Source organism: Herpailurus yagouaroundi, unplaced genomic scaffold (genome assembly GCF_014898765.1).
Source record: "Herpailurus yagouaroundi ecotype Mexico unplaced genomic scaffold, PumYag 160, whole genome shotgun sequence".
NCBI classification, from domain to species: Eukaryota; Metazoa; Chordata; class Mammalia; order Carnivora; family Felidae; genus Herpailurus; species Herpailurus yagouaroundi.
This window is the reverse complement of record NW_024412401.1, coordinates 18,389,296-18,416,772: the sequence shown is the minus strand read 5'-3', so window position 1 is coordinate 18,416,772 and position 27,477 is coordinate 18,389,296. Positions and strand designations below refer to the sequence as shown.

Sequence of the window (27,477 nt, the reverse complement as noted above, 5' to 3'; positions counted from 1 at the left end):
GAGCCGGGTAGGATCTGGCCAGAGGAATCCACTAAAGGCTTTTAAGCAGTGGGGTAGCATAGTGTCTCTTCTGCAGTTTTGCAAACCCACTCTAGCTGCTGAGTGGGCAGTGGATTGGAGGGAACAAAGCAAGAAGTAGGGAGACGAGTTAAGAGGCTGTCGCATTATCCAGGAACATTATGATGTGATTAAACTGGGGAAGTAGCAGAAGGGCAGAGAGACATGAATTTCTACCTGCTTATTCCTCCCACCTCTAATTCTCTACCTCCACCTTTTCCCCAGTCCATATCCTATCAGCAGTTCATTTCCCCATTGCTTAACTCATTTTCACACCCACCCGTGTTCAAGAAATACTTGTTAATTCATCTGGCCACCTTGTTTATAGTTGGGGCTGGGAAAGAAGCATGTCAGTGCTACTTGTCTGAGTAGCCTCCTTTGTTCCTCCTGTTAAACATGAAAGGGTGGGAGGAGAAATTTAACCCAGAAATATAGCTCTTGCCTGTGAGTTTTATTATACTGTGCTCTTAACAGGGAGACCTGGAGATTCAATCCCAGAGTAACTTACAGACTGAGCTGCTTGAGATCAGGCTTCGGTCTTCTACATCCTTTTACCCCCAGGACCCTGCACAGAGCCTGGACCACAGGATATGCTCAATGTTTAGACCAAGCAACTGAGATGAGGCATAGCTTAGGAGATGCACACATACAGAAGCATCCATGACAAGCTCTTTGCTCAGCCCTGGGAGTGATGCTGTGGAGATCAGATGACTTCAGTTTACAGCAAGGCAGAATAGACTGTGTTGAGTTCTTTCTCTCCTGCTTTTAAATATCCTCCTGATGAAGCTCATGAGACCTGTTATTTTTATTCACTACTTCATTTTTAAAAGCAAAGTTAGATATCTTCATGTCCATTGTTTTACTTCTGGGCTGCTTTGGTTGTTAGCTCACAAAGCTGGTAAGATTTGGGTATCAGACACACCTGGATTTGCATTCCTGCACTCCCCCATGTACTAGCTGTGTCACTTTGGATAAACTACTTCGCTTTTCTGAGCTTTGGTTTCCTCACCTGTAAAATGTAACCTCTACCTTACAGATTTGTGAAAATGAAATAAGGAGTACTTTGATTTCTTGGTGCAGAGAGTATTCAGTAAGCAATCATATGCAAACACAGATATACTGCTGCTGAAAACTATTTCAGGAGGAATATTCTGTTTACAGAGAGTAAGAAAAAAAATTAGGTGGGGGGCACCTGGGTGGCTCAGTTGGTTAAGTGTCCAACTTTGGCTCAGGTCATAATCTCGCGGTTTGTAGCCTGGACAGCTCGTAGCCTGGAGCCTGCTTCAGATTCTGTGTGTCCCTCGCTCTCTGCCCCTCCCCTACTCATGCTCTCTCTCTCTCAAAAATAAATAAACATTTAAAAAAACTTAAAATACATTTTTTTAAAATTTTTTTTTCAACGTTTATTTATTTTTAAGACAGAGAGAGACAGCATGAACGGGGGGAGGGGCAGAGAGAGGGGGAAGACACAGAATCGGAAGCAGGCTCCAGGCTCTGAGCCATCAGCCCAGAGCCTGACGCGGGGCTCGAACCCACAGACCGCGAGATCGTGACCTGGCTGAAGTCGGACGCCCAACCGACTGCGCCACCCAGGCGCCCCAAAATACATTTTTAATAAAAAAAAGAAAATTAGAGGGTGAGGCATGCTTAGAACTTTAAATGACTGATCATATGGCATAATGAAAACCTTTTTCTTCTTCCAGAAGGTATATCTCAAATTCGAAATCGGGAATTTGGAACGCAGAAATACGAACAATGGATCGTTACTGTTCAGAAAGCATGCACGGTGTTTCAGTTGCCTGACAAAGATGAAGAGAGCAGGATTTGTAAAGCACTGTTTTTGTACACTTCCCATTTGCGGGTATGTGACTTCTTTCCAAAAGTGTATTTTAGTTTTAGCACCTAACTGGGAGCTTTGCTCTGGTAGCTGAGAGAACATCAACTTTTCACCCTGTTTCAAGAGCTCGCTTAGGAACTTTCTAAAAGGTTCCTATGAAGCAAACTTTAAAGTTACCCCATTTAGCATCTTCTCTGCCTACTGAAACTTAATACTAGTAGAAACAGGATGGAAACAAAGGCTGGGATTCTATGCCATGCCTCTAGCATTGCTATGATTGACATGATTGAAAGAAATTGGGGGATGATGACCATTATTGTAGATATGTGATTGGTGACAGTCATCTTGAAAGTTCATTAGGTAACTCCTGCTACCTTATCTTGAGCATATGTTTTCTTACCTTTGGCAAAGCCACAGGCTCAGAAATCCAGAGTCTTTGGTTGCTTACTGGTTAACCAAGAAGTTGAGAAACAACCATCACCTCTGCTCATCATGCCATTGAAAGTATTTAAAAATGCACTCAGTCTGTATGCATTTTTGGAATTTAATGAATTTAGTTGAATATTTGGTGTAGGTGGTCAGCACCATCATTCTGAACAGGTGCAGTTGCAATTCAGTGATGGCTTTGGATGTATGAAGAGATTAAGTCGAATGTCTGAATCATGAGGCAAGTTGATGTGGAAATTGATTTGCTCTTGTTCTTGTTCTTTAATCTTTGACATGGATTTTTCTTGTAATTTCCTCTTTCTCTTCCAAGGTGGAATTCTAAATTCAAAATGATCCTAATTAACGTATGATTCTAGCTAATTCAGATTTTTAAAACAATATTTGGTTCAAAGGTTTTATTGCAGTTCCATTGGAGCCATTCATCTTAAAAAACTAAGTTGGAATAGATTTGAGAAAAGTTTATTTTGCCCCTCCCCTACTCACGCTAAGTACAGCTAATTGAATTTTATTTTTATTATTTTTTTTTATTTATTTTTTTCAACGTTTTTTATTTATTTTTGGGACAGAGAGAGACAGAGCATGAACGGGGGAGGGGCAGAGAGAGAGGGAGACACAGAATCGGAAACAGGCTCCAGGCTCCGAGCCATCAGCCCAGAGCCTGACGCGGGGCTCGAACTCACGGACCGCGAGATCGTGACCTGGCTGAAGTCGGACGCTTAACCGACTGCGCCACCCAGGCGCCCCAGCTAATTGAATTTTAGTACAGTGAATGCATTAGGCATTGGAGACACACTGAAACCCAGTTTTCATTTTCAACAGAAATATAATGATGCCCTCATTATCAATGAGCATGCGCGAATGAAAGATGCTCTGGATTACTTGAAAGACTTCTTCACCAACGTCCGAGCGGCAGGATTTGATGAGATTGAGCAAGATCTCACTCGGAGATTCGAAGGTGGGTGGTGTTTCTAGAGGAGGAAGCCGTTGGAACCTGGTGACTCCAGTGGCAGCATACTTACATTGCGTTATATTTAGTGTGCAGTGATGCTCAGGGAGTTGTCCCGGGCTCGAGAAGATCTTATGTAGATAGGACTATGAATCATCAGTGAAATCTGGTACTTAAGGAAAAAAATCCGTTGCTTAACATTATTTCTTCTTGTTAAGAAGTAAAATAGGATTTGTGAAGTATACATCCCATAGAAATTATAATAGGTAGTAGCATTTTTTTTGGTTTAACTTTTAGTAATTTTACACAGGTTTAAAGATAAAAAAAAGTGTTCAGTGGTAATCAGCATACTATAATTTATATGTACTTCTATACAGAAGAAAACCAAAATCGCCTATAATCCTACTGCTCTCATATTTAGAAAAATATAGGAAAATTTTAAATGAAAAGTAAGTCCTTCTCCCTCTCTCTCATTTTGGCTTGTAGGAAAGTATTTAGTATACATATGTGTAGCTCAGTGGTGTGCTGCTAAACATTGGGGAACCAGCTCTCTGGGGCAAAAATAAATATGCATTTATTGCTACATTTAATGTTACATTAAAGCAGTGGTTATTGCTCTTAAAATTCTGGTCAAGGATTGAGAGATTAACTACTTGAACTCTAGCTAATGGTCACAGTGTGTTCTAAATTTCTAGAATTTGTAAGCCATTTATAGAATGTTCCCCTTTTGCAGAAAAGCTGCAGAAACTGGAAAGCGTTTCTATGGATCCCAGCAATGAGAACCCAAAACTCAAAGATCTCTGCTTCATCTTGCAAGAGGAGTACCACTTAAACCCAGAGAGTAGAACCATCCTCTTTGTGAAAACCAGAGCACTTGTGGATGTAAGCTTCTTTCTTCTTGTGGATTACACATCGACCTAGCACCGTTTTATTGAAAAGATTGTCCTTTCCTCACTGCTCTGTAATCAGGCACCTGTATATGTGTGGGCTGTTTCTGGGCTATTCTGTTCTATCTCTTTGTTTATCCTTATATTAATACCTCACTGTTTTGATCAATAATTTCTAGTAAGTCTTGGTACCTGTAGAGCAAGGACTTCATATTTTTTAAAAATTTTTGGTCAATTTAAAAAATCATAACCATTCTCTGGGCACATAGTGGTATCTTCCTAGAGTAAATGTTCATTTTACTGTATTTGCATCTCAACTAATGCAGTTGGACGTTTCTCCATAAACTGATTAGACGTCCATATATCTTCTTTGGTGAAGTGTCTCTGCACATCTTTTGCCTATTTTAAAATAGGATCTGATTGGGTTGTTAACATATTATTGTTGAGTGAAAGTTTTTAAAGTTTATTCTGACAAAAAAGTCCTCTGTGAGAAATGTGATTTGTATATATTTTCTTCTGGTCTTTTAATTCTCTTAACAGTATCTTTTATAGATTGAAACTTTTAACTTTTTACAAAGCCTAGTTTATCAATTTTTTTCTTTTTGTGGCTTGTGCTTTTGGTATTGTACATAAGAACTCTTTGTTTACCCAAGATCACAAAGATTTTCTTTGTTATCTTCTCGAAGGTTTATAGTTCTGCATTTTACATTTAGGTCTACAATCTATTTTGAGTTATGGGTTGAGATGCTTTTTTTCTTTTTTTATGTGGATAGCTAATTATTGCAGCTCTATACGTTGAAAAGACCGTCCTTTTTCCATTGAATTGCCTTTGTAACTTAAAAAAAAAAAATCAGTTGACTGTATTTATATAGGTCTATTCTGGATTCTTGATTCTGTTCCATTCATCTATATCCATCTATCCTTTAACCCATCCCATACTGTCTTGATTAACTTTATATAGTGTGAGTCCTCCAACTTTTTCCCTTTTTTCGAAATTGTTTAGCTATCTTCCTTTGCTTTTCCATTTATATTTTAGAATAAGCTCATTCACATGTATGAAAAAATCTGCTGGAATTTTGAATGGAATTGCATTGAATCAACAGATAAAATTGGGGAGAAGTAACATCTTAAAAATATGGAGTCTTCGAATCCATGACCATATTATCTCTCTTTCTTCGTTTATATAGGGCTTCTGTATTAGTATCTGTATTACTGCTGATAAAAAATTACCTTAAAACTTAGTGACTGGTAGTAACAAACATCTATTATCTTATAATACCTATGGATCAGGAGTCTAGAAACCACTCAACTGGATGTTTCCGGCTCAGGCTCTCCCAAGGCTGTAGTCATCTTAAGGCTTTACTTGAGAGGCTCAACTTCCAACCTTAGCCTACAGGGCTACCAGCGGGCCTCAGAATCTGTGCTTCTGAGCTCACTCATGTGGGCCTTTCCACAGGGTTGCCTTTGAGAATGACAGCAGGCCTCCTCTAGAGTGAGTGATCGGAGAGAGACTGAGAGAGAGAGCCTAATGTGGAAGTCGTAGTCATTTTATAAGACCAACTTGGAAGTGATCATGTCTGCCATGTTTTTATTCATTAGAAGCATGTCAGTGAGTTCAGTTCATACTCAAGGGGATTACACAAGGATCTGAAGACCAGAGCTAGAGATCATTGGGAACCATCTGACGGGCTACCTACCACATCTTTGGTTTCTTTTATCACTGTTTCATTGTTTTCACATATAGATTCTGCACGTGTTTTGTTAGACTTACACCTAAGTGTCAGTTTTTTAATGCTGTTGTATTGTACTTAGTTGCTTGTTGCTGGTGAACAGAAATATAACTGACTTCTGTATATTGATCTTATGTCCTGAGATCTTGGTAAATTCACTATTAGTTCTACACATTCACTATTCTGAGCATTGCTTTTCTTCATTTAAAAAATATCTTAGAGATATTTTTTTGTGTATATTTTGTGTCAGATCACAAAGGTCTTAACCACTACAGTTAATTATTGCATAGAATTCAGGGCCAAAAAGCATTTATTCTCAGGTTTGTCAGAAAACTGTTCACTAACTTAAAGGTTTTTTTTTTTTCTTCTTGCAGTATTTCAGTATTAATACAGATTTTATACAAATAGTGTCCAACTGATAATTGCTTTTGATTTTCAGGCTTTGAAGAAATGGATTGAAGAAAATTCTGAACTCAGCTTTCTAAAACCTGGCATATTGACTGGACGGGGCAAAACAAATCAGAACACAGGTACTTATATATAATGAATTAGAGTTAGTATACTATATATATAAGAATATTTATAATATATTCAAATTCTTTTCTTTTTAAAAAAAATTTTTTTTTTCAACGTTTATTTATTTTTGGGATGGAGAGAGACAGAGCATGAACGGGGGAGGGGCAGAGAGAGGGAGACACAGAATCTGAAACAGGCTCCAGGCTCTGAGCCATCAGCCCAGAGCCCGACGCGGGGCTCGAACTCACGGACCGCGAGATCGTGACCTGGCTGAAGTCGGACGCTTAACCGACTGCGCCACCCAGGCGCCCCTTCAAATTCTTTTCTAATACTTATATCAGTCTGGAGAAGTAAAACCAGTAGGAGGTTGTACACACATACATATATACATATGTGTGTTGTTTATGTGTGAAACACATATGTTCATAGGCATTTGGGAGTTAGCATACATAGTTGGACTGGCAAAGGAAGTCTGTAATCCATAGAGCAGGTGGTCAGGAGCAGGCCTGACCTCCACAGGCGTGAACTGTTTCGAGTCTCTGAGCTCAGGGACTGATGCTGAAGTCCTCTTTCAAAGGGCTGATTGTGGGTCAGGCCAACCAAGGTTGAAATGTCTTTCACAACTTAAATGTCAAGTGATTAGGAACTTTTTTTTTTAATGTTTATTTATTTTTTGAGAGAGAGAGAGACAGAGCAAGAGCAGGGGAGGAGCAGAGAGAGAAGGAGACACAGAATCCGAAGGAGGGTCCAGGCTCTGAGCTGTCAGCACAGAGCCCGATGCAGGGCTCTAACTCACGAACTGTGAGATCATGACCTGAGCTGAAGTCAGACACTTAACCGACTGAACCACTCAGGCACCCCTGATTAGGGACTTTAATTACATCTGCAAATTCCCCTTACAAAAACACCTAGATCTATTACTAGGTACTATAGTTCAGCCTAGCCAAGTTGACACATCAGAAAGCCATCACAATGCTCAAATGCCAAAAATTTGTAGACATTGCTTCTTCCCATATATCTGGTAGGAAAAACCAGTTATTTTTTATAATATTGTTTGAGCATGTCACTCTTTTTCTCCAATTCTCAACCAGTAGATTAAGATAAGCTGGAAATAGAAATGTTCTGTTTTTATTTTATTGTTTTTTAAACTATTGATGCTTTTATGTGTATTATATATTTTACAATTAAAAAAAAAAAGGTCAGGGGCACCTGGGTAGCTCAGCCAGTTGAGCGTCTGACTCTTGATTTCGGCTCAGGTCATGATCTCACATTGTGTGAGTTTGAGCCCCGAGTCGAGCTCTGTGCTGACAGCGTGGATACTTCTTGGGATTCTCTCTTCCTCTCTCTGACCCTCCCCTGCTCACTTCTTTGCTCTCTCTCAAAATAATTAAATAAACTTAAAAAAAAAAAAAGAAAAAGCTCAAGCAGACAATCCTGATATCTAGCTAGGGTGGTTGAAGCATGAAAGGATGCCTCTGTTATTATCCAAGAAGATCTAGTGTGACCAGCCCCCACCTGACATTCTTGCAGCTGTGCTCCCCACCCCTCAGTGACCAGCAGGGACTGGTCTTCACTTCCTTCCTCCTGTTTAGTTTTGTTTATAATAAGCAGTCCCCATCCTGTCAGTCCTCACTCATCACTCTTGCACTTATACAAAGTTTAAACTTCATGAACCTGAAAAGTAAATGCAGATTTTGAAAATTTAGCTTACCAAATGAAGTCCAATGCCAAATTATGGCACTTGGAATTTAAAGTTCTCTGCAATTTGATTCCTACATGAGTTGATTTTCAAACTTTGTTATTTCTTCACAAATAGGCACTCAAAATATTTTGTTTATTCATTTATCCATCCATCATCTATCTATCCATCATCCGTCCATCCACATTTGTTTGGAAATGGTACTCTGTACCAGTCATTGTGCTTATCCAAGTGGCCTTCCCCAACCTTCTAAGACTAGTTGAGGTGTCTCTCCTTCCCATCCCATAGATCCACTCTGCCTCCATTTCACTGCTCATCACATTGAATTATGGCTTCCTATTTATATTCTTCTTCTATGAGATCCTTACAGGTAAAAATGGACCTTTTAACCATTATATTTTTAGCTGACAAACTATAATTGCTGAGTAAATGTTTGATGAAGAAATGGGTGAATGTTTTGGCCTTAAAATATATCTGCAGATTTTGGCTGCCAACTTTTATGAATTCTATTAACTCAGAGGTGGAGACCATTGAAATTCTTTTTCTTCATAGTATATCCATGACTGAGAACTGCACACTCTTAGGGTCTCAGACTTAAATTCAGGCCTGGTTCTGCCACTAACTAGGCTGTCAGTTTATCAGACTTCCAAAGTCTTAAGGTCTTCATCTGTAAAGGGGAGTTATAACACTTTCCACATCAACCAAAAAGGGCTTTGTGAAGTTCCAGTGAATAAGTAGTTGTGAAACTGTTCTGTCAGCTGTAAAGTCCTGGACACATTCAAAGGCATTATGATTAGTTGTTGATAATCTCGGCGCGGCCGCCCGCAAAAAAAATCAGTATTTGTTTTGAGATAACATGACTCTTATCTCACACAGCTAGTTAGTCCCCCAGCTAGGATTTGAACTCAGGCAGTCTTGAGGCAGAGTCCAAATTGTTAAATACCACCATTATGTCCTCTAAAACAAGGATAAGAATAGGCCCTAGTGCCTAGGGTTATTTTGACATCATGGATATAAAGCACTTACTTTAGTATTTGACCACGTAGTAAGCATTCCATCATTAGTGGCTATTTTTCAAGGGTAAAGTTCCTTCTTTTGGTGACTTCTAAAATGCCCTTTGACTCTGATGCAGGGATGACACTCCCAGCACAGAAGTGTGCATTGGATGCATTCAGAACTAATGGAGATAAAAAGATTCTGATCGCCACCTCAGTTGCTGATGAAGGCATTGACATTGCTGAGTGCAATTTGGTCATCCTGTATGAGTATGTGGGCAACGTCATCAAAATGATCCAAACTAGAGGTAAGAAGAGCTTTGATGCCATTACTAAGTGACTGCCAGTTTGTCTGATTTGTGAGTGTGTCTGTCATTTAGAAACTTACTTTCGACCAGTCATTGTGCTTCTGGCCTTTCTCTTTTACTGACCCTTGTTTGGCACAGTGGACTTTGATATCATTGGCCCTAACAGTGACTTACTTGATCAGGATTGGGGAGTACAATTGTGTCCACTAATATATATCCCATTTTGATTCTTGTGCACAATGAGTACTGTTTAGTTGACCTACATTGACTGACATTTATGGAAAGATAATTCCCACTTGGATTATATATGTATAGCCAACATGTGGACCTCTCATGGTGGTACTTGTGGTACTGATGGATCCCTGTATTCTAGAAGAAAAACTCCATGGGATTTTTCTGTCCTACCTCAACTAGGTGATCTCCTAAGTAGCCTCTCTTCCTTTTTTCAATTTCCATAACAACACCGGCCACTTTACTTCCTGAAAAACAGCTTTGGGCATGTCACTCGCCTGCATAGGAACTCTAATAGGTCCCAATTTACACGATGTTAAAAAGGTCAAAATCCAGGACCAGTTTATCTTTCCGACCTATTTCCTGTTCTTTGCCTTTATTCATTATCCACTTCTGCCAGCCTGACTTCATCATTTTCTCGTTGTTGCAGAAAGTGCTCATGTACTGCTACTGATAATCTTCATTTTACCTCTTAACCTCTTCCCCTGATTCCATATCACCTGTCTCTAATTCCCCCAGCTGGCAATAGTTTTTGGAATGCACATAGTCCTTTACAGTGATCTTTCTTATAGCACTTATTGCCATCTATATTCTGATGACTGTGAACATATCTATTTCCCCATTTCCCTGAAGGCTTTGAGGGAGGATGTGTTCATTATTTGTCTTAGAGTGCTCGCTCACAATGTCATCCTGTGGGTTCATATTGGATTGTCTTCAAGGCAGTGTCTCTGATAACATGGTTGTCTAATCACCCTGCACCATGGGGACCCCAAGGAAGCCAGTCTAGTGTGGGCTCTTAGTTTAACATGTAGTTTAATATTTAGGTATATACCTGCATTGGAGCCCATGCTCTAACAGCTCACCTTTCCTGTGAAAATGGAGTTCAGTGAACCAAAGTTGAATTTTAGGAATACCCTTTTGTTGACTTATTCTCAGATTTACCAGGGTTTTAAGTCAAAGGCACCAAATATTTGTTTTCTGATAGGCAGAGGAAGAGCGAGAGGTAGCAAGTGCTTCCTTCTGACTAGTAATGCTGTTGTAATTGAAAAAGAAAAAATAAACATATACAAAGAAAAAATGATGAACGACTCCATTTCAATGCTTCAGACATGGAATGAAGCAGTATTTAAAGAAAAGGTAAGTCTTTTAATCTGTGTTACTGTTTCAGAATCTGACTGTAATAGAATGCGAGCATAGTTGGTACCTTTTATCATATTGCTCTGAGTGTTGCATTAGAACAATAAGTTTATGCTTAAAATTTTGTCCTGCAGTGAACATCAGAGTCATTCTGATTTAAGTCTCAGTGAGATTAAAATACAAATTATTCGTGTTGATACTTGAAGTTTGGTTTTTAGTTAGAAAGGACAAACTGAGTTAGAACGACCCTTAAGTTGGGAGCTCATCTTGAGGACTACATCATAACAGGCAGGACCCTGCTCTCCCCCGTCTTTTCCTCAGGCCCCTCTCTCTGATATCTGGAGTCTTCCGAGAAGAGCTCCCAGTGCACTATGCACGTGGTAAAATGCTGTTGTGGCTGTGGATAGTAATGTGCACTTTGGAGTGGCGTTATCTGTTCAGTTCAGCCTCTTGGTAGTAACCTTCATTTGATTGTAATTTCCTTTATAACCCAGAAGCATGGAACCAGATTGGGGAAAATCAGGAAACATATGCACATGCACACACACATGTACGCATGTACACGCACCCCCACACTTTCTCTAGACCCCTTGTGGAAACTTTGATCCCAGAATCGCTGCCACTTATGCGATATGTGACCTCAGGCATTAACTCTGTCTCTTAAGTCATCAGTCTCCATATTCATAAAGTTAGGAAAGAAATGGTATTTAATTCACAGGGCAGTTTGGGGGATAAAATGGGGTATGTGCATCGCTCAGCACAGTGCCTGGTACAAAGTAAGTGCTCAAAAAATGAGAGTTGTTATGGACAGAGGCATATGGGGGGTAGACTTGACCTTCACAAAAATGAACCTTACATTTCAGTAGACTGACTCCATAGTGTCCATATTTTTAAAAAGTCATAATCTCTTTTATCAAGAAAGTTTTAAGAAGTAGTGGTCTAACACTTATTTTAGGACATAAAATCTTAACTTTGTCAGTGGTTCCTCATTTTTTAAAAAATGTCTTCCTAAAGCTTAGAGACTAAAATATTTAAAAATACTTCTTCCACAGTTTCATTGAGAATGGCAGGGAAATTTTTTAGTTCCTCTTAATTTTTCTTCTGAATTTTACTGAAGATAAGGGCTTTTCACTGTGCCACCTTCCCATTTTGTAGCATATGGGAATGTTGGCAATAAAAGTTTTAAAACCATAATAGCTTTCATCCCCATGCCCTAATTTTTGTCTCTTCCATTGGGTGACAAGCTGCTTAGACTCCTTTGTGGCAGAAGAAATAGAGTAAAAATCTTCCAGGGGAGATGGAGGCTGGGCCAGACACAGACATTCTTTTGTAGTCAGTGTGCCAGGACAGGAGTGGGATGAGAACAAAACAGGTTAAGTATCAACATGTTGAGTTAGACTGTTGGATCACATTTGGGATTCCCCTCACAGCCATAGAGAACAGGCAGAGATGGTAAAGGACGAGAGGGAGTTTGGGACAAGTGTGGCCGGGACCTGTTGGTAGCTGGTAATTTTGTTGGGGGTGTGTGTGGGAGTTCTGGCTCCCCACAGGGTCTCCCTGACATCACAGGCAAAAGGGTCTACCATTTGGCAGGGCTGAAAGTCATGGCTCCCCTCTTGGCCTTCTCTGACACCGTGGGGTGAGAGTGTCAAGGTTCTTCGTTACAGCTTTGCAAGTGGAAATTTTGGTGCCCCACTCAGTCTTTGCTAGCATGGGTAGGGGTGAGGCTACCCTAAAAATAGGTTAGTTATTTACATATATATATATGTATATATATATATATATGTGTATATATATATATATATATACACATACATACATACATACATACATACATTTAGGGGCACTTGGGTGGCTCAGTCAGTGTCTGACTCTGGCTCAGGTCATGATCTCATGGTTCATGAGTTTGAGCCCCGCGTCAGGCTGTGTGCTGACAACTCTGAGTCTGGAGCCTAGTTGGGATTCTGTGTCTCCTTCTCTCTCTCTGCCCCTCCCCTACTCACACTCACTCTGTCTCAAAAATAAACTTAAAAAAATTTTTTTTATATATTTTTGAGAGAGAGAGAGAGAGAGTGTGTGCATGCACAAGTGGGGGAGGGGCGGAGAGGAAAGAGGGAATCCCAAGCAGGCTTCGCGCCATCAGCACGCAAAGCCCAATGCAGGGCCCAAACTCACGAACTGTGAGATCATGACCTGAGCTAAGATCAAGAGTCGGACACTTAACCGACTGTGCCACCCAGGTGCGCCCCTAGGCCATAGTTTTTTGTTTTATTCTGTGATGTTTGGAGTAGAACAGTTAATGTCTGAAAGTTTTTTGGCTTGCTAGGCTGTGCCTTTCCAGGTCCTTTGGCTAGAGAGAGTAGGCTTCTGTTGAGATATTTTTTATTTGTGCCCATAGGCATTTCTGCTTGCTTGTTTCTTCAGCCCCTAGTCTGGATATATGAGGTGAAAAGAAAACCCAGGGAGTCACCACCATGTTGTTCTACCATGTGTTTCCTAGCTGCCTGCCATCCTCTCTTCAACCTTTGGAATCTTCTTAGGTTTATTTTCTCCATCATGTCCAGGTTCTTAGTTATACTTAGCCATGTCCTGAGGTTTGAAATAGAAGGCAGACATACTATATATATAACTTTACTGTAATTCAACAATACTCTCCTGTGGTTGGAAGAGGAGAGAAAAAAATTTTCTTAGATGATGGGGACTCTTCTGCCTCCTGTTCCATTTAATGGGTCTCTGCTCTACAAGTGGGTGTAGTCATGCCTGAAACAGTATATATCATATGTTTATTTGTGAGGGATTTAAAAAATTTTGCCAACTACTAAAGTAGAAAGCATGGTTCAGATGACTATTTTATGGACATCCTTAGTATTTTATGAGCATCTTTGATGAAAAAATTAAAAGACTAATTGGAGGTCACAGTTAAACACTGACTAACAAAGAATTAGGAGAACCATTAAAATAATCTATGGGATTTTTTTTTTTAATAAACAAAGTCAGGTACTGTATGTTCATGGAAGTTGTATATAAATGAATGATTACATACACATATATGTGTATATATATACCTCCTAGTTGTACACAAATTACACTGATGATGTGGGGTTTTTTTTTTGTTTGTGTATTTTTTTGCATGTAGGTTCTCCAGATACAGATTCAAGAAAAAGTCATCAGGGATAGTCAAGGAAAAGTAGAACCTGTACCTGATAAGGAAAATAAAAAACTGCTCTGCAGAAAGTGCAAAGCCTTTGCATGTTACACTGTTGATATCAGAGTGGTGGAGGTAAGCAGCCTTTTTAACAAAGAGCACTGGGTCATTTTTTAGCACTAATTAAAGCTTACTATTGGTGAGATATTTATAGTCAGACATTATTATTTTTATTGTTTTCATGACCATAGTCAATGTATTTTTAAAAAGCTAAACACGGGGGCGCCTGGGTGGCTCAGTCGGTTAAGCGTCCGACTTCAGCCAGGTCACGATCTCGCAGTCCGTGAGTTCAAGCCCCGCGTCAGGCTCTGGGCTGATGGCTCAGAGCCTGGAGCCTGTTTCCGATTCTGTGTCTCCCTCTCTCTCTGCCCCTCCCCCGTTCATGCTCTGTCTCTCTCTGTCCCAAAAATAAATAAATGTTGAAAAAAAAATTAAAAAAAAAATAAAAAGCTAAACACGTTTTAATAGGAAATCCTTAACAATAAAGAAGAAAAAGAAGCCACTTAACTAAATATTACATACCATTAAAAATGGTTATGCTAAATGAATGGGGTATCTTGGATTCGATCCTAGAGTAGATAAAGAATATTATTATAAAAAGTAGTAAAATCTGTAGTTGATAGTAATGTTCCAATCCTAATTTCTTAGTTTTGACAAATGTACTATGGTGTGTGAGAATTCAGGGAAGCTGGGTGAAGGGTCTACAGGAATTTTCTGGATAATCTTGGAAATTTTTCTGTAAATCTAAAATAATTCCGAAGTAAAGTTTATTAAACAAAATGATCATGAAGCTTATGTATAATGAAAAACTTCTTACAAACTAATGAAGTGGGAAAAATAACAAGGATACAAAATTGGAAATATGCTAGGACTATAGCAGTGTGACATAATAGCAATAATACCACCATCACTACCAGCAACAAAAAAATAAATTTAACTTTGTATAGAAAAAAAGACTAGGGGAAATATCTAAAATGCATTACTATTTTGCAGTGAGATTCTGTGATATTTTCTACTATTTTATGTTTTCTAAACTTTCTTTTTGGGATACAAATCACTTTTATAACGAAAACAAAGTATCTCATTTTAAAAAATAGGTTAGTTTTCTGAATTTTTTTCCCTAATACTTTTGGATAAAACTTTGGATACAAAAATGTCTAAAGACAAAAGTTCCATGAACATACAGCAACTCCATTGCTGCTGATAAAGGGGAGGCTCGTTCAGATGATGAGTTTTCAGGGTTCTCCTTGGGCTTCAGAAAGCTGAAGTCTCTAATCCGTCCCTCTGAGCAAGAAGCATATTAGGGGTGATACTAGCAAGTTCCCATGCCTTTAGGAGTCTGCTTCTTTAGCTATAAAAGGTCCCTTCAGCTCCAATTTGAGTGATTTTTCTGTTGAAATGGTGCTTTATGACTTTTCCCGAGGGGCTGGTGTGTTGGGGTCTGCATTTGTTCTGTACAGTGTGGCCTTTCTGAGGTTTACTCTAAAGTTGACTACAGGCAGAGCCTCTGAACCCTTTAGTCCCCAACCCTCTTCAGATCCACATTGACCCTTTGTTCTTCTCTGTATCCTTTGGATTTTGCCTGCCAGGTGAATTCAGTCTTTGGAGATCTTCAATAAATACTCCCTTTTGTTTCTGAATCAATAAAGGGTATCTATTTTCAGAAGCTCAGTTCCCTGGAAACTTCTTAGTCCTCCTCTTCATGAGATGGCCCGTCACTTCACTTGTACCCTGACCCCCACCCTCATCTCCACCCGTGTAACTGGGAGTCAGGCTGCGTGGATTCTGGTCTGGCCTTCAGGTGAATGTGTATTTCCTTCTTACCCCATCTGTAAAATGAGTGGGATCCTACGTGCTCTTCATCTCAGATTAGGGTGGAGCTTCTTTAAATCACGGTTTTGTACTCGTTTTAATGTTGTTATTCAATCCCTTCATCCGTAGGAATGCCATTACACTGTGGTTGGAGATGCTTTCAGGAAGTGCTTTGTGAGTAAACTACACCCCAAACCAAAGAGCTTTGGATATTTTGAGAAGAGAGCAAAGATCTTCTGTGCCAGACCAAACTGCAGCCATGACTGGGGAATCCATGTGAAGTATAAGATATTTGAGATTCCAGTTATAAAAATAGAAAGTTTTGTGGTGGAGGATATTGCAACTGGAGCTCAGAAACTATATGCAAAGTGGAAGGACTTTCATTTTGAGAAGATACCATTTGATGCTAAGGAAATGCCCAAATGACCTGGGTGCCTCATTCTTTGGCTACAGGGGATGGATGACCGACCCTGACTAAAGAAATTAGCCCCAGTGGGTACAATCATGGATTGCTTGTACCATTGTGAAGGTATGTGCCCAAGGCTTGTATTGAACTAAATATCTATCACTTAACTTTACCCTCTGTTTATGGCTTTCTGTAGGCCAATAAAGCTCTTAAGTACTTGGGAAAAATTAAAAAGCCTTAACTTCTTTTCCTATCCTTCCCCTTGCAACTGATCCCCAATGAATATCCAGTAGCCACTGGGTACACATTAGAATGAATGAATGAATTGAAGGAAGGAAAGAAATGTTGAAAGTTTTTTCTATGCTTCCCTTTCTTTCCTTAACCTGCTACTGTAAACTGACTTTTGCCCTTAATCTACTGACATTGTTCTTGTTAATACCAGTGCCTAATCCATCGGGCACTTCTTAGGCCTTCTCTCTCTTTGATCTCTTTGCTGCTTTTGGCCCTGTTGAGTACTCCTTTCCTGGAACCCCCTCTTGGCTCCTATTTCTGTTAGCTCTGTCCCAGTCTGTGCTGTTGATTCCTCTATGCTGATCTCTTAAATGCTGATAATTCTAAGGGTTCGATAAATATTCATATACATAGATATAGTAGTTACTCATATTTTCCATGTACCAGTGTGTGGCATGTAATCTTAAAATTCTATAGGACAACTTTTAGTAATAGGAGCATGTAGATGATACAGTACTTCTTGAGAAATTGATTTGTTTTTATAGTTTATTGTACATCTTGCCCTATTAATTTGTTTCCTTAACCCATGATGTTGTTCCCTTTGAATGGTCATCTCAAGCCATTTTGTAATAATAGTTGATGGTCAACAGTTTGGACTCTGTTCTCAGGTTCCTTGGATGAAACTGAGGAGATAAATTTGGCTGTCCTATCCACTTAAAAAAATCAGACTATGTATTCAAGTGGCATTCTTGTGTCATTAAACAAGGTTGCTGATGCCCTGAGAGTTATTTGCGGTTTTCCAGACATGGGGACAACTGCCTGAGTTTTGCTGTTTCCATGTAGGCCACGGTATTTTGTGTTCAAGACAGGGTAGGCTCTGTAATAACTTAAGTATTCTCTAAAACAGATTCAGATTAGTTGTAATTCACTAGGACCATAAATGGCTTAGACAAACCTTCAAACATCACAAAAGGAAAGACAGAAAGCTCTGACCAGAAAATGAAGTGGCTGGAAACTTGATCTTAACTTGTAGCCTCCAGGAAGGAGAAAATACATTGTTGATGTTTGAGTCACCCAGTCTATGATATTTTGTTATGGCAGCTGAGACATGTGCCCCAAAATGCTGTCAATGACAATAAGGACGTAAACTATAGGACACGAAAATAAAAAAATGATGATCTGCTCACCACGCTTACATTATTGCTCCTACTAGCTTCTTGTCTGCTCCCAACCAGGGCAGAGAAATCCTGGTTCCCCAACTCTTCCATTTCACCTGTATAGCACGGATGTGGTTGTAAAAGCAGGAGAGGTTAAACGTCACCCAGGCTTCAGGATGCTGGTAGCCTGAGACTCGCTCTGCTCTAAACAGGCCCAGACTGAAGCCTCACACACCACAGAATTCAATTCCAAAGTCAAAAAGTTTTGCTTGAAAATAGATTTAATCTCTTCTTCAAATTACAAATGTTCTAAGTCTCTCTCCAAAACCACCCCCAAAGTCCTCCTCTTAACTGAAAAATTTTCTGGGGACGATTTTTGAAGATAGTAAAAGAAAAATGTCACAATTTCTTTAGTGTTGATCCATCCAAAGGTACATAATCAGAAAATGTCAGTGTCTGATCCAAGCTGTCTGGATCATCCACTCTGAAGGAAGAAGGGGGCAGGGGAGTCATAATCACTACTGTGATCTGAAGTGGGAGAAAGTTCTCATCTACCCATGTCAGTTAACTCTGGCATACTATGCATAGGCCAGGGAGTCTCAAGGGAAAGGTTTCACCGAACAGAGCCGAACAGGAAAGAGGACAGGCGACGCCTTCTGAGAAGACTTATCAGGCTGACAGTGAAAAAATCAACATCCTGTAATCAGTTTCCTTAAAGACCAGCTCAGTTCTCCTTTTCTGGCACTACTGACATTGCCACCACTTGAGCTTCCAAATTCCAGAGAGAGAGCCAAAGATTCACAAAAATAGAGAATGCAGAAACTGCTCGTTTTGTGCCTGGAGGGATGGCACCAGAACACGTCCGTGCTCACGTGCATGTGTGCAAGGCGGCACCCCTGCGGGGAGGCCCACACGCGGAGGGGCGTGCTCTGCACCAAGGGCCTGGCCGGCCGGTGGCGCTTCACTCCCTCCTGGTGCAGCTCCAGGTGCAGGTGACCTACTTGGCCATCTTGCGAACCATGTAGTTGAGGATGCCCCCGTTGTGGAAATAAGCAAGCTCCACGTCGGTGTCGAACCTCATGACGGCCTGGAAGCTCTTCCCGGTGTCAAGCTGTGATGACAAAGAAGCAGAGGAGAATCAGTGAGGGAGGAGGCTAGGCAGGGAGGGGCGCCCACCCACCCTGTCCTCAGGGCTGCCGCGTGCAGTCCCGGGCTCCAGCCCAGACCCAGGAAATCAGAAGCTGCATTTGGACGAGACCCCCAGTGGACTTCTCTGCACAGGGAAGCATCATAGCGTATGAGTGATGGCGGTGACAGGCAACAGAGAACCAGGTCTCCTGGGGTAGCAGCAACTAATGATGTTCGGGATGGCGTTTTCTCTCTTTACTTTGAGAGGGAGAGAGAGAGATCATACGCGCACATCAATGTGGGGGCAGGGGCAGAGAGAGAGGGAGAGAAAGAATCCCAAGCATTCAGTGTGGGGCTGGAACTCACAAACCCCAAGATCATGACCTGAGCCCAACCTAGATACTTACCAGATGGAGCTACCCAGGTGCCCCTGGATGGTATTTTCTAAACCCTCTCTGGGAGCTGCGGGTCAGGAGAAGTCTCATTAAGGTGGTCCCGTAGGCAGTGCGGGGCACTTGGCCTCACCTCACATAGGGAGCTGTCGTTTTTACCTCTGGGCTAATCAAAATCTGGGGCCTGGGGTGAGGCTCAGGGATGGGGTGTGTCTGTTCACATTTTGATAATAAAAAGGTATTTTTTGGGTAATGTGACAATGTGCGGTCTTTGAGCTTCCCCCCACCCCTCTCTAGGCTAAGTGAGTCTGGGCCACAGTGGAGACAGCGGGGCTGGTTGGAGGGTAAGAAAGGAAGTGATGGTGACCACACGCATAAACAAGCAGTAAGTGATCAGTCAACAGCTGCCATCCTCCCTGCAGTCCTACTGAGTGATTTTCTTCCTTCCAAACTCTACTCCTTTCCTTCTGACGGGATTGATTATAAACACACAGCCCTGTTTACTTGGGCCCGGTGTGGAGAGGCTCAGCTTACCTTGACCTGCACTTTCATTCGTGGTTTGAGGTTTTCTGGAATGATGATCGTGTATCGTTCCCGCCCTGTGAGTCCCAGGATGTCCGCAGTCTCCCCAGGAAGATATTCAAGGGGAATCACCCCCATTCCCACCAAATTACTGCGGTGAATGCGCTCGTAACTCTCCGCCAGGACGGCTTTGATTCCCTGAGGAGCCAAGACAGTACTTTGGACACAGTTCCAGTTTTCTTTGGCAACAAGGAAACTTTACAAAAGGCTTCTTAAGTCTTCTCACACCTAAATTCTAAGTACCAACTGGTTGTTTACATAAAGTTGCTCTCTAATTATAAATAACACAGTAGATAGTCTGAACTGCCTATAAGTACAGGCCACGTGCAAGCATTTGAATGGATTTTCTCAATCCACCCTCCGCCAGCTCTGGGAGGTAGAGGCCATTATTGTCCCCCCTTGACCCACGCAGTCAGTGGAGTACCTGGTATTGGAACCCATGCAGTTTGACCACACGCTTAGCTGCTTTGTGATACAACATCTCTTAGCAAACTTTCATTGTTATCTGGAATCTACACCACAAAACACCATAATCATTTCTTCTATTTCCCTGGGATTTTGCTACTATAAGTGCAGACACAAAAGATTTAACCAAAAAAGCAACTTCCAGAACACACTATCGAGAAAGTAAATGATGTGCTGCTTTTACAATTCCTGTTTCAAGGACTGAATTGCACTGAATACAGTCTTCATATTAAGACTTCCTGTAAAGTACATTGTATTAGTGAACTAGAAGTGGCAATATACAGCAGTGCTCAATAAGCCAGGATCCTTGATTAACTAGAACACCCCACTCTTAAATATTAGTTAATTGTAATATAATATTAAGATACCCCTAAACGGGCTCTTGATACATAGAGTACACTTTTTTTGAGGGGGAGGGGCTGTAGGAGAGGGAAAGAGAGTCTCAAGCAGGCTCCACACCCAGTGCAGAGCCCGACTCGGGGCTCAGTCTCACGACCCTGAGATCATGACCTGAGCCGAAATCAAGAGTCGAACGCTTACCTCACTGAGCCACCCTGGTGCCCCTTTAGGGTATACTTTTAAGCCCCCCTGCATGAGGAGCATTCTGGGAACTTGTTAAAAATGTAGGTTCTTTAGGCATTACCCCAGATCAGGACCTCTTGCAGGGAGCATGGAGGGGAGGAAGCTAGTGATTCTTGTAAGCTGCGGGAGCCGTAGACACAAAGCACTGGTTCTCAAACTTTGCCACATATTCACATCACCAGGGCAGGCTTTTACAATGCCCACATGCAGGCCTTTCTCCTTAGCAACTAAACCAGAATCTTTGGGCATGAGATCCTGGCATAGGTATATTTAAAAATCCCACAAGCGTTTCCACATTTAAAAATGAGCGTATAGAGGAAGAACAGGTTCTTCAGAGCAGCAGATATTCCGTCTGGATTTACGTACACGTATTCACTAGGAGGGGGGTGGTCCTGTGCACGTGCCTAGCTCCCGGCAAGAGCCGCGCGGCACCGCAGACCGCAGTCGTCCGGCCCCCTCAGCCGGGAGCACAGCCCAGCACTGCTGAGCAGCCCGGCTTGGGCTGCCGGAACCTGGAGCCGTTCCGTACAGAAGTCTAGGCTCCTAGGAGCCCCTTGCGTGCCGGTTCTCTTACCCTCTGCCAGCTCTTACGGTTCCCTCTGGCTGCGTGCTGCACCGGGTCTCATTTCTACCACCAGCTCCCAGCCTTCTTCCTAAAACCCTTTCCTCTTCTGTCATTTCTCTGGTTCTTTCTAGCAGCTTCTCAAAAAGGCAGGCTTTTGATATATTACCAAGTAATCAGAGAACATCCTCCCCCCACCCCCACCCCGTGCCAGAGCAAAAGGATGGATTAAAAAAAAAAAGAAAAAACACAGTAGGTGTGATGTTCAAACACATTATCCTGGACTTCTGGAGGGCAGCCTGCCAGACACCACATTTTTTACCATAGACATCAACGTATTTAGTGGATGTCAACTTATTTAGTGCTTCCCAAGGCTTAATTTGCTGGAGCCACAAATCATTTGGATTGACACTGCCTATGGCGTTTCACCCAACCCCGAGAATTAAAGCTGAGCTGCAAGGCTCTTCCAGCAAATGCTCAGGAGGTAAAAGCTGCCTGCTACCTGCACGACCCCTCCATGGGGATGCCGCCAGAGGGTCAGGCCCTGAATTGGTAGAAGGTTCTAAAGAGCTGCCTGTCTACATCCAGAGAGCGCTGCCTTTTCCCTTGGGAGTCTACGAGCTGATTCACGGGCAGTGAGAAGCGACTGTAAAAACGTGCGCTCCCGCGTGTGTCCAAAGTGCAGGCTGCTTACTTTCCCCTTCTGTGAACCTCCTGACCGACAACACAGGATCGGCCGCCCGGGCTTACTGCACTCCTGGGACAACCGCCTGAGATACATTTCTGATCCTCAAACTGAATATCATGAAAACCATGAAATTCTTCCCTACAAAACAAAGACATACATACACCCTTTTCAACAGAATTTCAGAGACTTCACAGACCCTCGTCCCAACTGCTCTACAGACACCCCAAAGATCCATGGTCTCCCGAAAATGAATAACCGATCTAAGGAACCAGTTCAACTCTAGGTCACCCTTCACTGAGTGAGGTAAAGCCAGGTCTACCAAGAAGCAGTTGCACAAACATCACACGCTTTCCTGAGCTCGCCTGCTGGAATCTCTCTCCATCGTACTCACCAGGAGGAAAGGGCCCTTGGCCGCCCAGTCCCGGGAGCTGCCCGAGCCATACTCTTTGCCAGCCAGCACGATCAGGGGAAGGCCAGCCTGCTGGTACTGCTCCGCGGCATCGAACACATCAAGCTGAGGAAGAGAAAAGGAAGGTTTTACAGACTCGGTAAAGGCACAGAGTGTGGACACAGGCAGTGGCACCTGGTAAGTGCAGGGTCAGAAGGATCTTCAGTGGCCCATGTCAACACAAAGCCAACAGAAACTCAACCAATCAGTTGTCTGATTTACAAATTTCCAATTAACTCCATCTATTTACCCCTACCAGTGAATTGTATATTCTTTTAACTGAAATGCCTAGTTGTTGTCCTGGTTTTAGAAAAACATTCTAATCTTAAGGCATCAAGGGAAAAAAAGGGAACGATCAGACTTTTTTCCCCCTCTTCTGTTGATTAAACAATTAAAAAAAATTTTTCTTGAATGTTTATTTATTATTTTGAGAAAGAGACAGAGTGCGAGCAGGGGAGGAGCAGAGAAAGAGGGAGACACAGAGTCCCAACCAGGCTCCAGGCTCTGAGCTGTCAGCACAGAGCCCAACGTGGGGCTTGAACTTACGGACTGCGAGACCGTGACCTGAACCGAAGTTGGACACTTAACCGACTGAGCCACCCAGGCACCCCTGATTAAACTATTTTAAAGCTTAAAAAACAGAGAATCTCAGCTAAACCTGGGATTTGACTCAGAGACTCAGTCATGGTCCCTTGGGAAGGGTAGCTAAACACAAAGAAGGCAACATGTTCTAAAATCATAAAAAATGCAAATTTTTATTAGCCACCTTTCTACATGGAAGTCAAGGCAGAGACACTAGGAAGTAGAAACCTCCATTAATAAAGGACAGGAGAGGACTAATATTTTAGTGTACATGAGAAACATCTAACACAAACAATTTCATGTGTTTTTCACCAAGAACTCTGAATGTTCTGCGGAGCCAAGACTTCAGGAAGACATGTGATATCGTTGCTCGTGATTAAGTAATGAAACAATTGTTTCTCCTGGCTACTTAAGGAAAAAAAAAATCCCTCAGAAGAGTGTTTCCTTCAGAAGAAGCTCTAGAAAGGTGTATAATCAAACTCCGAAGTAAGCTTTCACAAATTACTATTTTGGCGGGCTGCTGGAGCCTCTGGTTAGTTCTACACGGCGCTCTGGGAATCTGGGGAGCTTACACAGCAACAGCTCCCTGCACTCTCCCTGTCTTCTAAAGAAGAGGACATAAAATTTTGTTGTTTTCTTCTACTGTTCCTCTATGGCTCTAGTGTTATATTGAAACCACCAGTTCTTCATTTCTCCATTTTTGTTATCTACCAATTTCCTGCTTCAATGGGGATTTGGCTAACTACCATTCCCCTAGGGTCCCCTCTCCCCAACCTCCCAATAGAATTATGTCAGACATTTTGGGTAAGTCAGTATTTGGTATTTGCATTACTTTGACTATGTGAATGTTATTTATAGCTGAGTCATGTAATATACTATGATTTCCTTTTCTTGGCAGTTAAAAAAAATCCCCACTGGTATTAATTTGTGTGTGTGTGTGTGTGTGTGTGTGTGTGTGTGTGTGTATGTGCGTGCACACACACTCATCTGTTTCTGTGTCCCTACCCATCAATGAATCCCCAAACACTCTGCCTAAAGTACAAATCTTCTCTAAGGACATTCAAATGTATCAGGAAGTATGCCATTTGTTTTTATTTTTATTTTTTAAATGTTTATTTTTTATTTTTGAGAGAGACAGCAAACAGGGGAGGGACAGAGAGAGGACAGCAGGCTGACCTGATGTGGGGCTCAAACTCACCAACCATGAGATTTGTGGATGGCTCAGTTGGTTAAGCATCGACTTTTGGTTTTGGCTCAGGTCATGATCTCACAGTTCATGGGATCAAGCCCCACTGTTAGCCTTGTGCTAACAGTGCGGAGCCTGCTCAGGATTCTCTCTCCTTCTCTCTCTGCCCCTCCCCTGCTTGCGTGTGTGCGCTCACACATACGTACTCTCTTCTCTCAAAATAAAGAAACATTTTAAAAAATAAAAATGAAAACATCCTTTCCATGGAGGGATAACTCCTCGAGCTTCAGTCCTATTCCAATTCAGACGGATTCTTCTCTAGATGTGGTGCACTGATGTTATGGAAGAATCTTCCTTCACCAGCGTCCTGGGGATCCCTTGCATTTTCTTTTCCTGGATCCTACATCTTCCCTTTTTGGCTTATTCCCTCATCTCGGTAAAATGCATTCACCAAGTCATTTCCTGAGACAGGGATTGAGGGGTATTTTTAAAGTTTTTGAACTGAATATGTTATTATTTTAACATAGGACATGGAATCCTGGGGTGCAAACCAGTCTGCTTCCAGTGTTGCTCTGAGCACTTCTGATCCCCAGAACATTACACATAAGCTGTTTTTCTCGCTTTGGAAGTTTGTAGATCTTCTTCTTATCTCTGCTGCACTTAACTTCACAATGATGTGACTTGGAGCTGTTCTCCCGTAATCATGTGGGCATTCGGTGGGTGTAATCTGGAATCGGATCTTGCAGTTGGGGAATTTTCCTTGTGTCACTTCTTGAATAATTTCCTCTCTTCTCTTTTCAGCCTGTTTAGTCAGATGCCGAGCCTCCTCATCTCCGTCTTGAATTTTCTTATATTTTCTAATCTTTGTCTTTCTGTTCTATATTCTGAGAGATTCTCTCAACTAACCAACTTTTCCTGTGAAAATTTTTAGGGGCTTTTTTTTTTAATTATTAAAAGAGCCCATATTTATTATTATTATTTTTTTATGAAAAGTCCTTTTTGTCCTCTGATTACCTTATACCACCAACAGAAAATCATTTCAGCACTCTGAGAAGACAGTATTTTTCTTGCAGTTTTCTTCTGGTCCCTGCATTACCTCTGTTATCTTCTTTCCCTCCCCACACCCTGTTCTTTGTGTACGTCTATCTTTCAGGTTCAAGGCTTGGCTCAAATGTCGGTTCATCTCAGTCTCCTTATTTCAGATGAGGCACTGAACATCTGACCAGAAGTTCTATGCCATGGCAGGACTTGTAAAAATAAGAGGGGTTCACTGTGACGGCCGTATACCGGAGGCCTCCCAGTGTCTATAACTGCACGCCTTTTCCCCTTGGTCTCTTGGGCATTCGACCGTTTAATTGTATTTTTTTCATTGAATAGTTTATCGTCCCTGCTCTTCACTGAACAAGTATCTACTGGGCACTGACTCTGTGTTGGGTCCTGGTGACTAGTGATTATTTGTGAAGAGTCTGCTTTACTAAAATATCATCTGTTACAAGTGAGGCACATGGGTGGCGGTAGACCACACCGACTTCGGAGCCAGACTCTCTAGGTTTTAATATCCATTTTTGGGATCTTAAAACACGGACAATCATGGTACCTACCTCAGAGGGTTGTTATGAGGATTAATAGATCAATATATACAAAGAGCTCAGAACAGTACCTGGATGTAGTAAGTTCCATATAAATACTAGCTACTATTATTGTTAAGTAAGTCGGGAGGGCTATTTCTCAAGTAACTTAAACACTGTTCAAGCAGCTTTGCAGGAGCTGCTGGATGTCGAGGACGGACGGCATGTGTCAGAGAGTATCTGCCACGTTATATGTGTCATTCCATTTAAGTGTAAGCCTCAGAGCCGGACAAGGTAGGCATCATTCTACTTTGCAGGTCAGAAAAATGCAGCTCAGAGACGAAAATAACTTGCTGAATGAACGCTCCACAGCTGGTATGTCCGATTCAAAATGTAGACTTTCTCCACCTCTCACATGCCTCCCATCTGTGGCTCAACAAGTCCCGCTGTAACAGGGCCAACTCCAAATGGCTCCCATTAGGACCCTAGCAGGCCTCTGCGGGCCCTCTTTTTTTTCTAGTGGTGTGATGACTGAAATTAAATGCTAATAAAATCATACAACAGTGCTTGTTGATAAAGAGCCTCTGGAGACCTTAACCTGGAATTTCCCTCCTCAAATACCTGAACTGATGAAATTTCAGTCAGAGCCTGACAAATGCCGGCCTCTCAACCAAGCAGAAGACACAATACTTACAATTTCTCCAGAAGGCAGATGTATAGTCTGTGGTGCCTGCTTGTTCAGAAATTTGTTTAATAAGCGAATGTTGGCAAATGTCCCCCGTGCCATGATGGCATCGTTACCTCGGCGGGAGCCGTAGGAGTTGAATTCTCGTGGAGTCAAGCTAATAATGCAAGCGGGAGAGGAGCTGGCTTAGTGAACGGAACAAAGGTGAAACTTAACTTACATCAAGACAAGAGAAAAACCATAGACCTAGATAGCTCTCTAATCTAATAAGCCTTGCTCTTCAAGGCAGGAAAGCTATTCCTAACATCTGCTGAGGACAGTAGAGGCAGATGTCAGAAGTGGGGCACTGAAAGGCAGAAATCAACATTCTCCTCAGGTTAACTTGTAGTCTTATAAATCTGGGTAAAAAACCAGAAGGAACTCTATTGAGTATTTATTTTATTTATTCATTAGGGTAGCCTAGGGAACTTCACAAAAGATAAAACATTAAAAATAGGTAAGAAAAAGAAAACAAAAAGAATAATTAGTATAGGCCAGTCAGGTGGAGCCAAGAATGAGGGAAACATAAGGTACTTTCTGTAAACTAACAGGAAGGAGATCTACTTCTCACGAACTCAGTGTGCTGGGCAGACACACGACTGGCAACGTGGTTTACGATTTTCATAAGATAAAAATCAGAGCAATGCTGAAGAGGCAGAACAGCTATTCCTTGTCCTGAAATCAAAGAAAAATCCTGTCTGTGGGCCCCAGTGAAAGGACACTTTGTGATGGCAGGGACAACAGCTTACAATTAACACAGCGATCAGCTCCCTGGCTGTTTCTGAAAATGCTAGGAAGTGTGTCTGAGTGGTGATCTGATCTCATGATGAGATGTAATTTGAAGATGGAGAGAAGGTGTGAATGGGCTTTAGGAGTAGGTGAGCATATCTACAAACCCCTGAAATTGTATCTGGAATGCTGGGGATATGTGCATTTTTCTGGGAATGTACTGTATTTCCCTTCATTCAT

At 41.7% G+C, this 27,477-nt stretch overlaps 2 protein-coding genes across 5 annotated transcripts in view; one reads left to right on the top strand and one right to left on the bottom strand.

The window, feature by feature from the left end:
* The window catches only part of RIGI (RNA sensor RIG-I), a 39,058-nt gene extending 21,832 nt beyond the window's left edge, over positions 1-17,226 (top strand). For all 3 annotated transcript variants that reach the window (XM_040481446.1, XM_040481447.1, XM_040481448.1), the window contains 8 exons: positions 1,761-1,918; positions 3,161-3,296; positions 4,021-4,169; positions 6,344-6,434; positions 9,252-9,422; positions 10,639-10,790; positions 13,927-14,070; positions 15,937-17,226. In XM_040481446.1, coding sequence (XP_040337380.1) covers positions 1,761-1,918; positions 3,161-3,296; positions 4,021-4,169; positions 6,344-6,434; positions 9,252-9,422; positions 10,639-10,790; positions 13,927-14,070; positions 15,937-16,233 — 1,298 coding nt within the window. In that variant the 3' untranslated portion in view covers positions 16,234-17,226. The remainder of the gene's footprint in view (positions 1-1,760; positions 1,919-3,160; positions 3,297-4,020; positions 4,170-6,343; positions 6,435-9,251; positions 9,423-10,638; positions 10,791-13,926; positions 14,071-15,936) is intronic.
* A 638-nt stretch (positions 17,227-17,864) lies between these two features.
* Positions 17,865-27,477, bottom strand: part of ACO1 (aconitase 1) — a 71,910-nt gene continuing 62,297 nt past the window's right edge. For both annotated transcript variants that reach the window (XM_040481449.1, XM_040481450.1), the window contains 4 exons: positions 26,479-26,626; positions 22,392-22,514; positions 19,656-19,841; positions 17,865-18,712 (listed from right to left, as the gene is read on the bottom strand). In XM_040481449.1, coding sequence (XP_040337383.1) covers positions 18,599-18,712; positions 19,656-19,841; positions 22,392-22,514; positions 26,479-26,626 — 571 coding nt within the window. In that variant the 3' untranslated portion in view covers positions 17,865-18,598. The remainder of the gene's footprint in view (positions 18,713-19,655; positions 19,842-22,391; positions 22,515-26,478; positions 26,627-27,477) is intronic.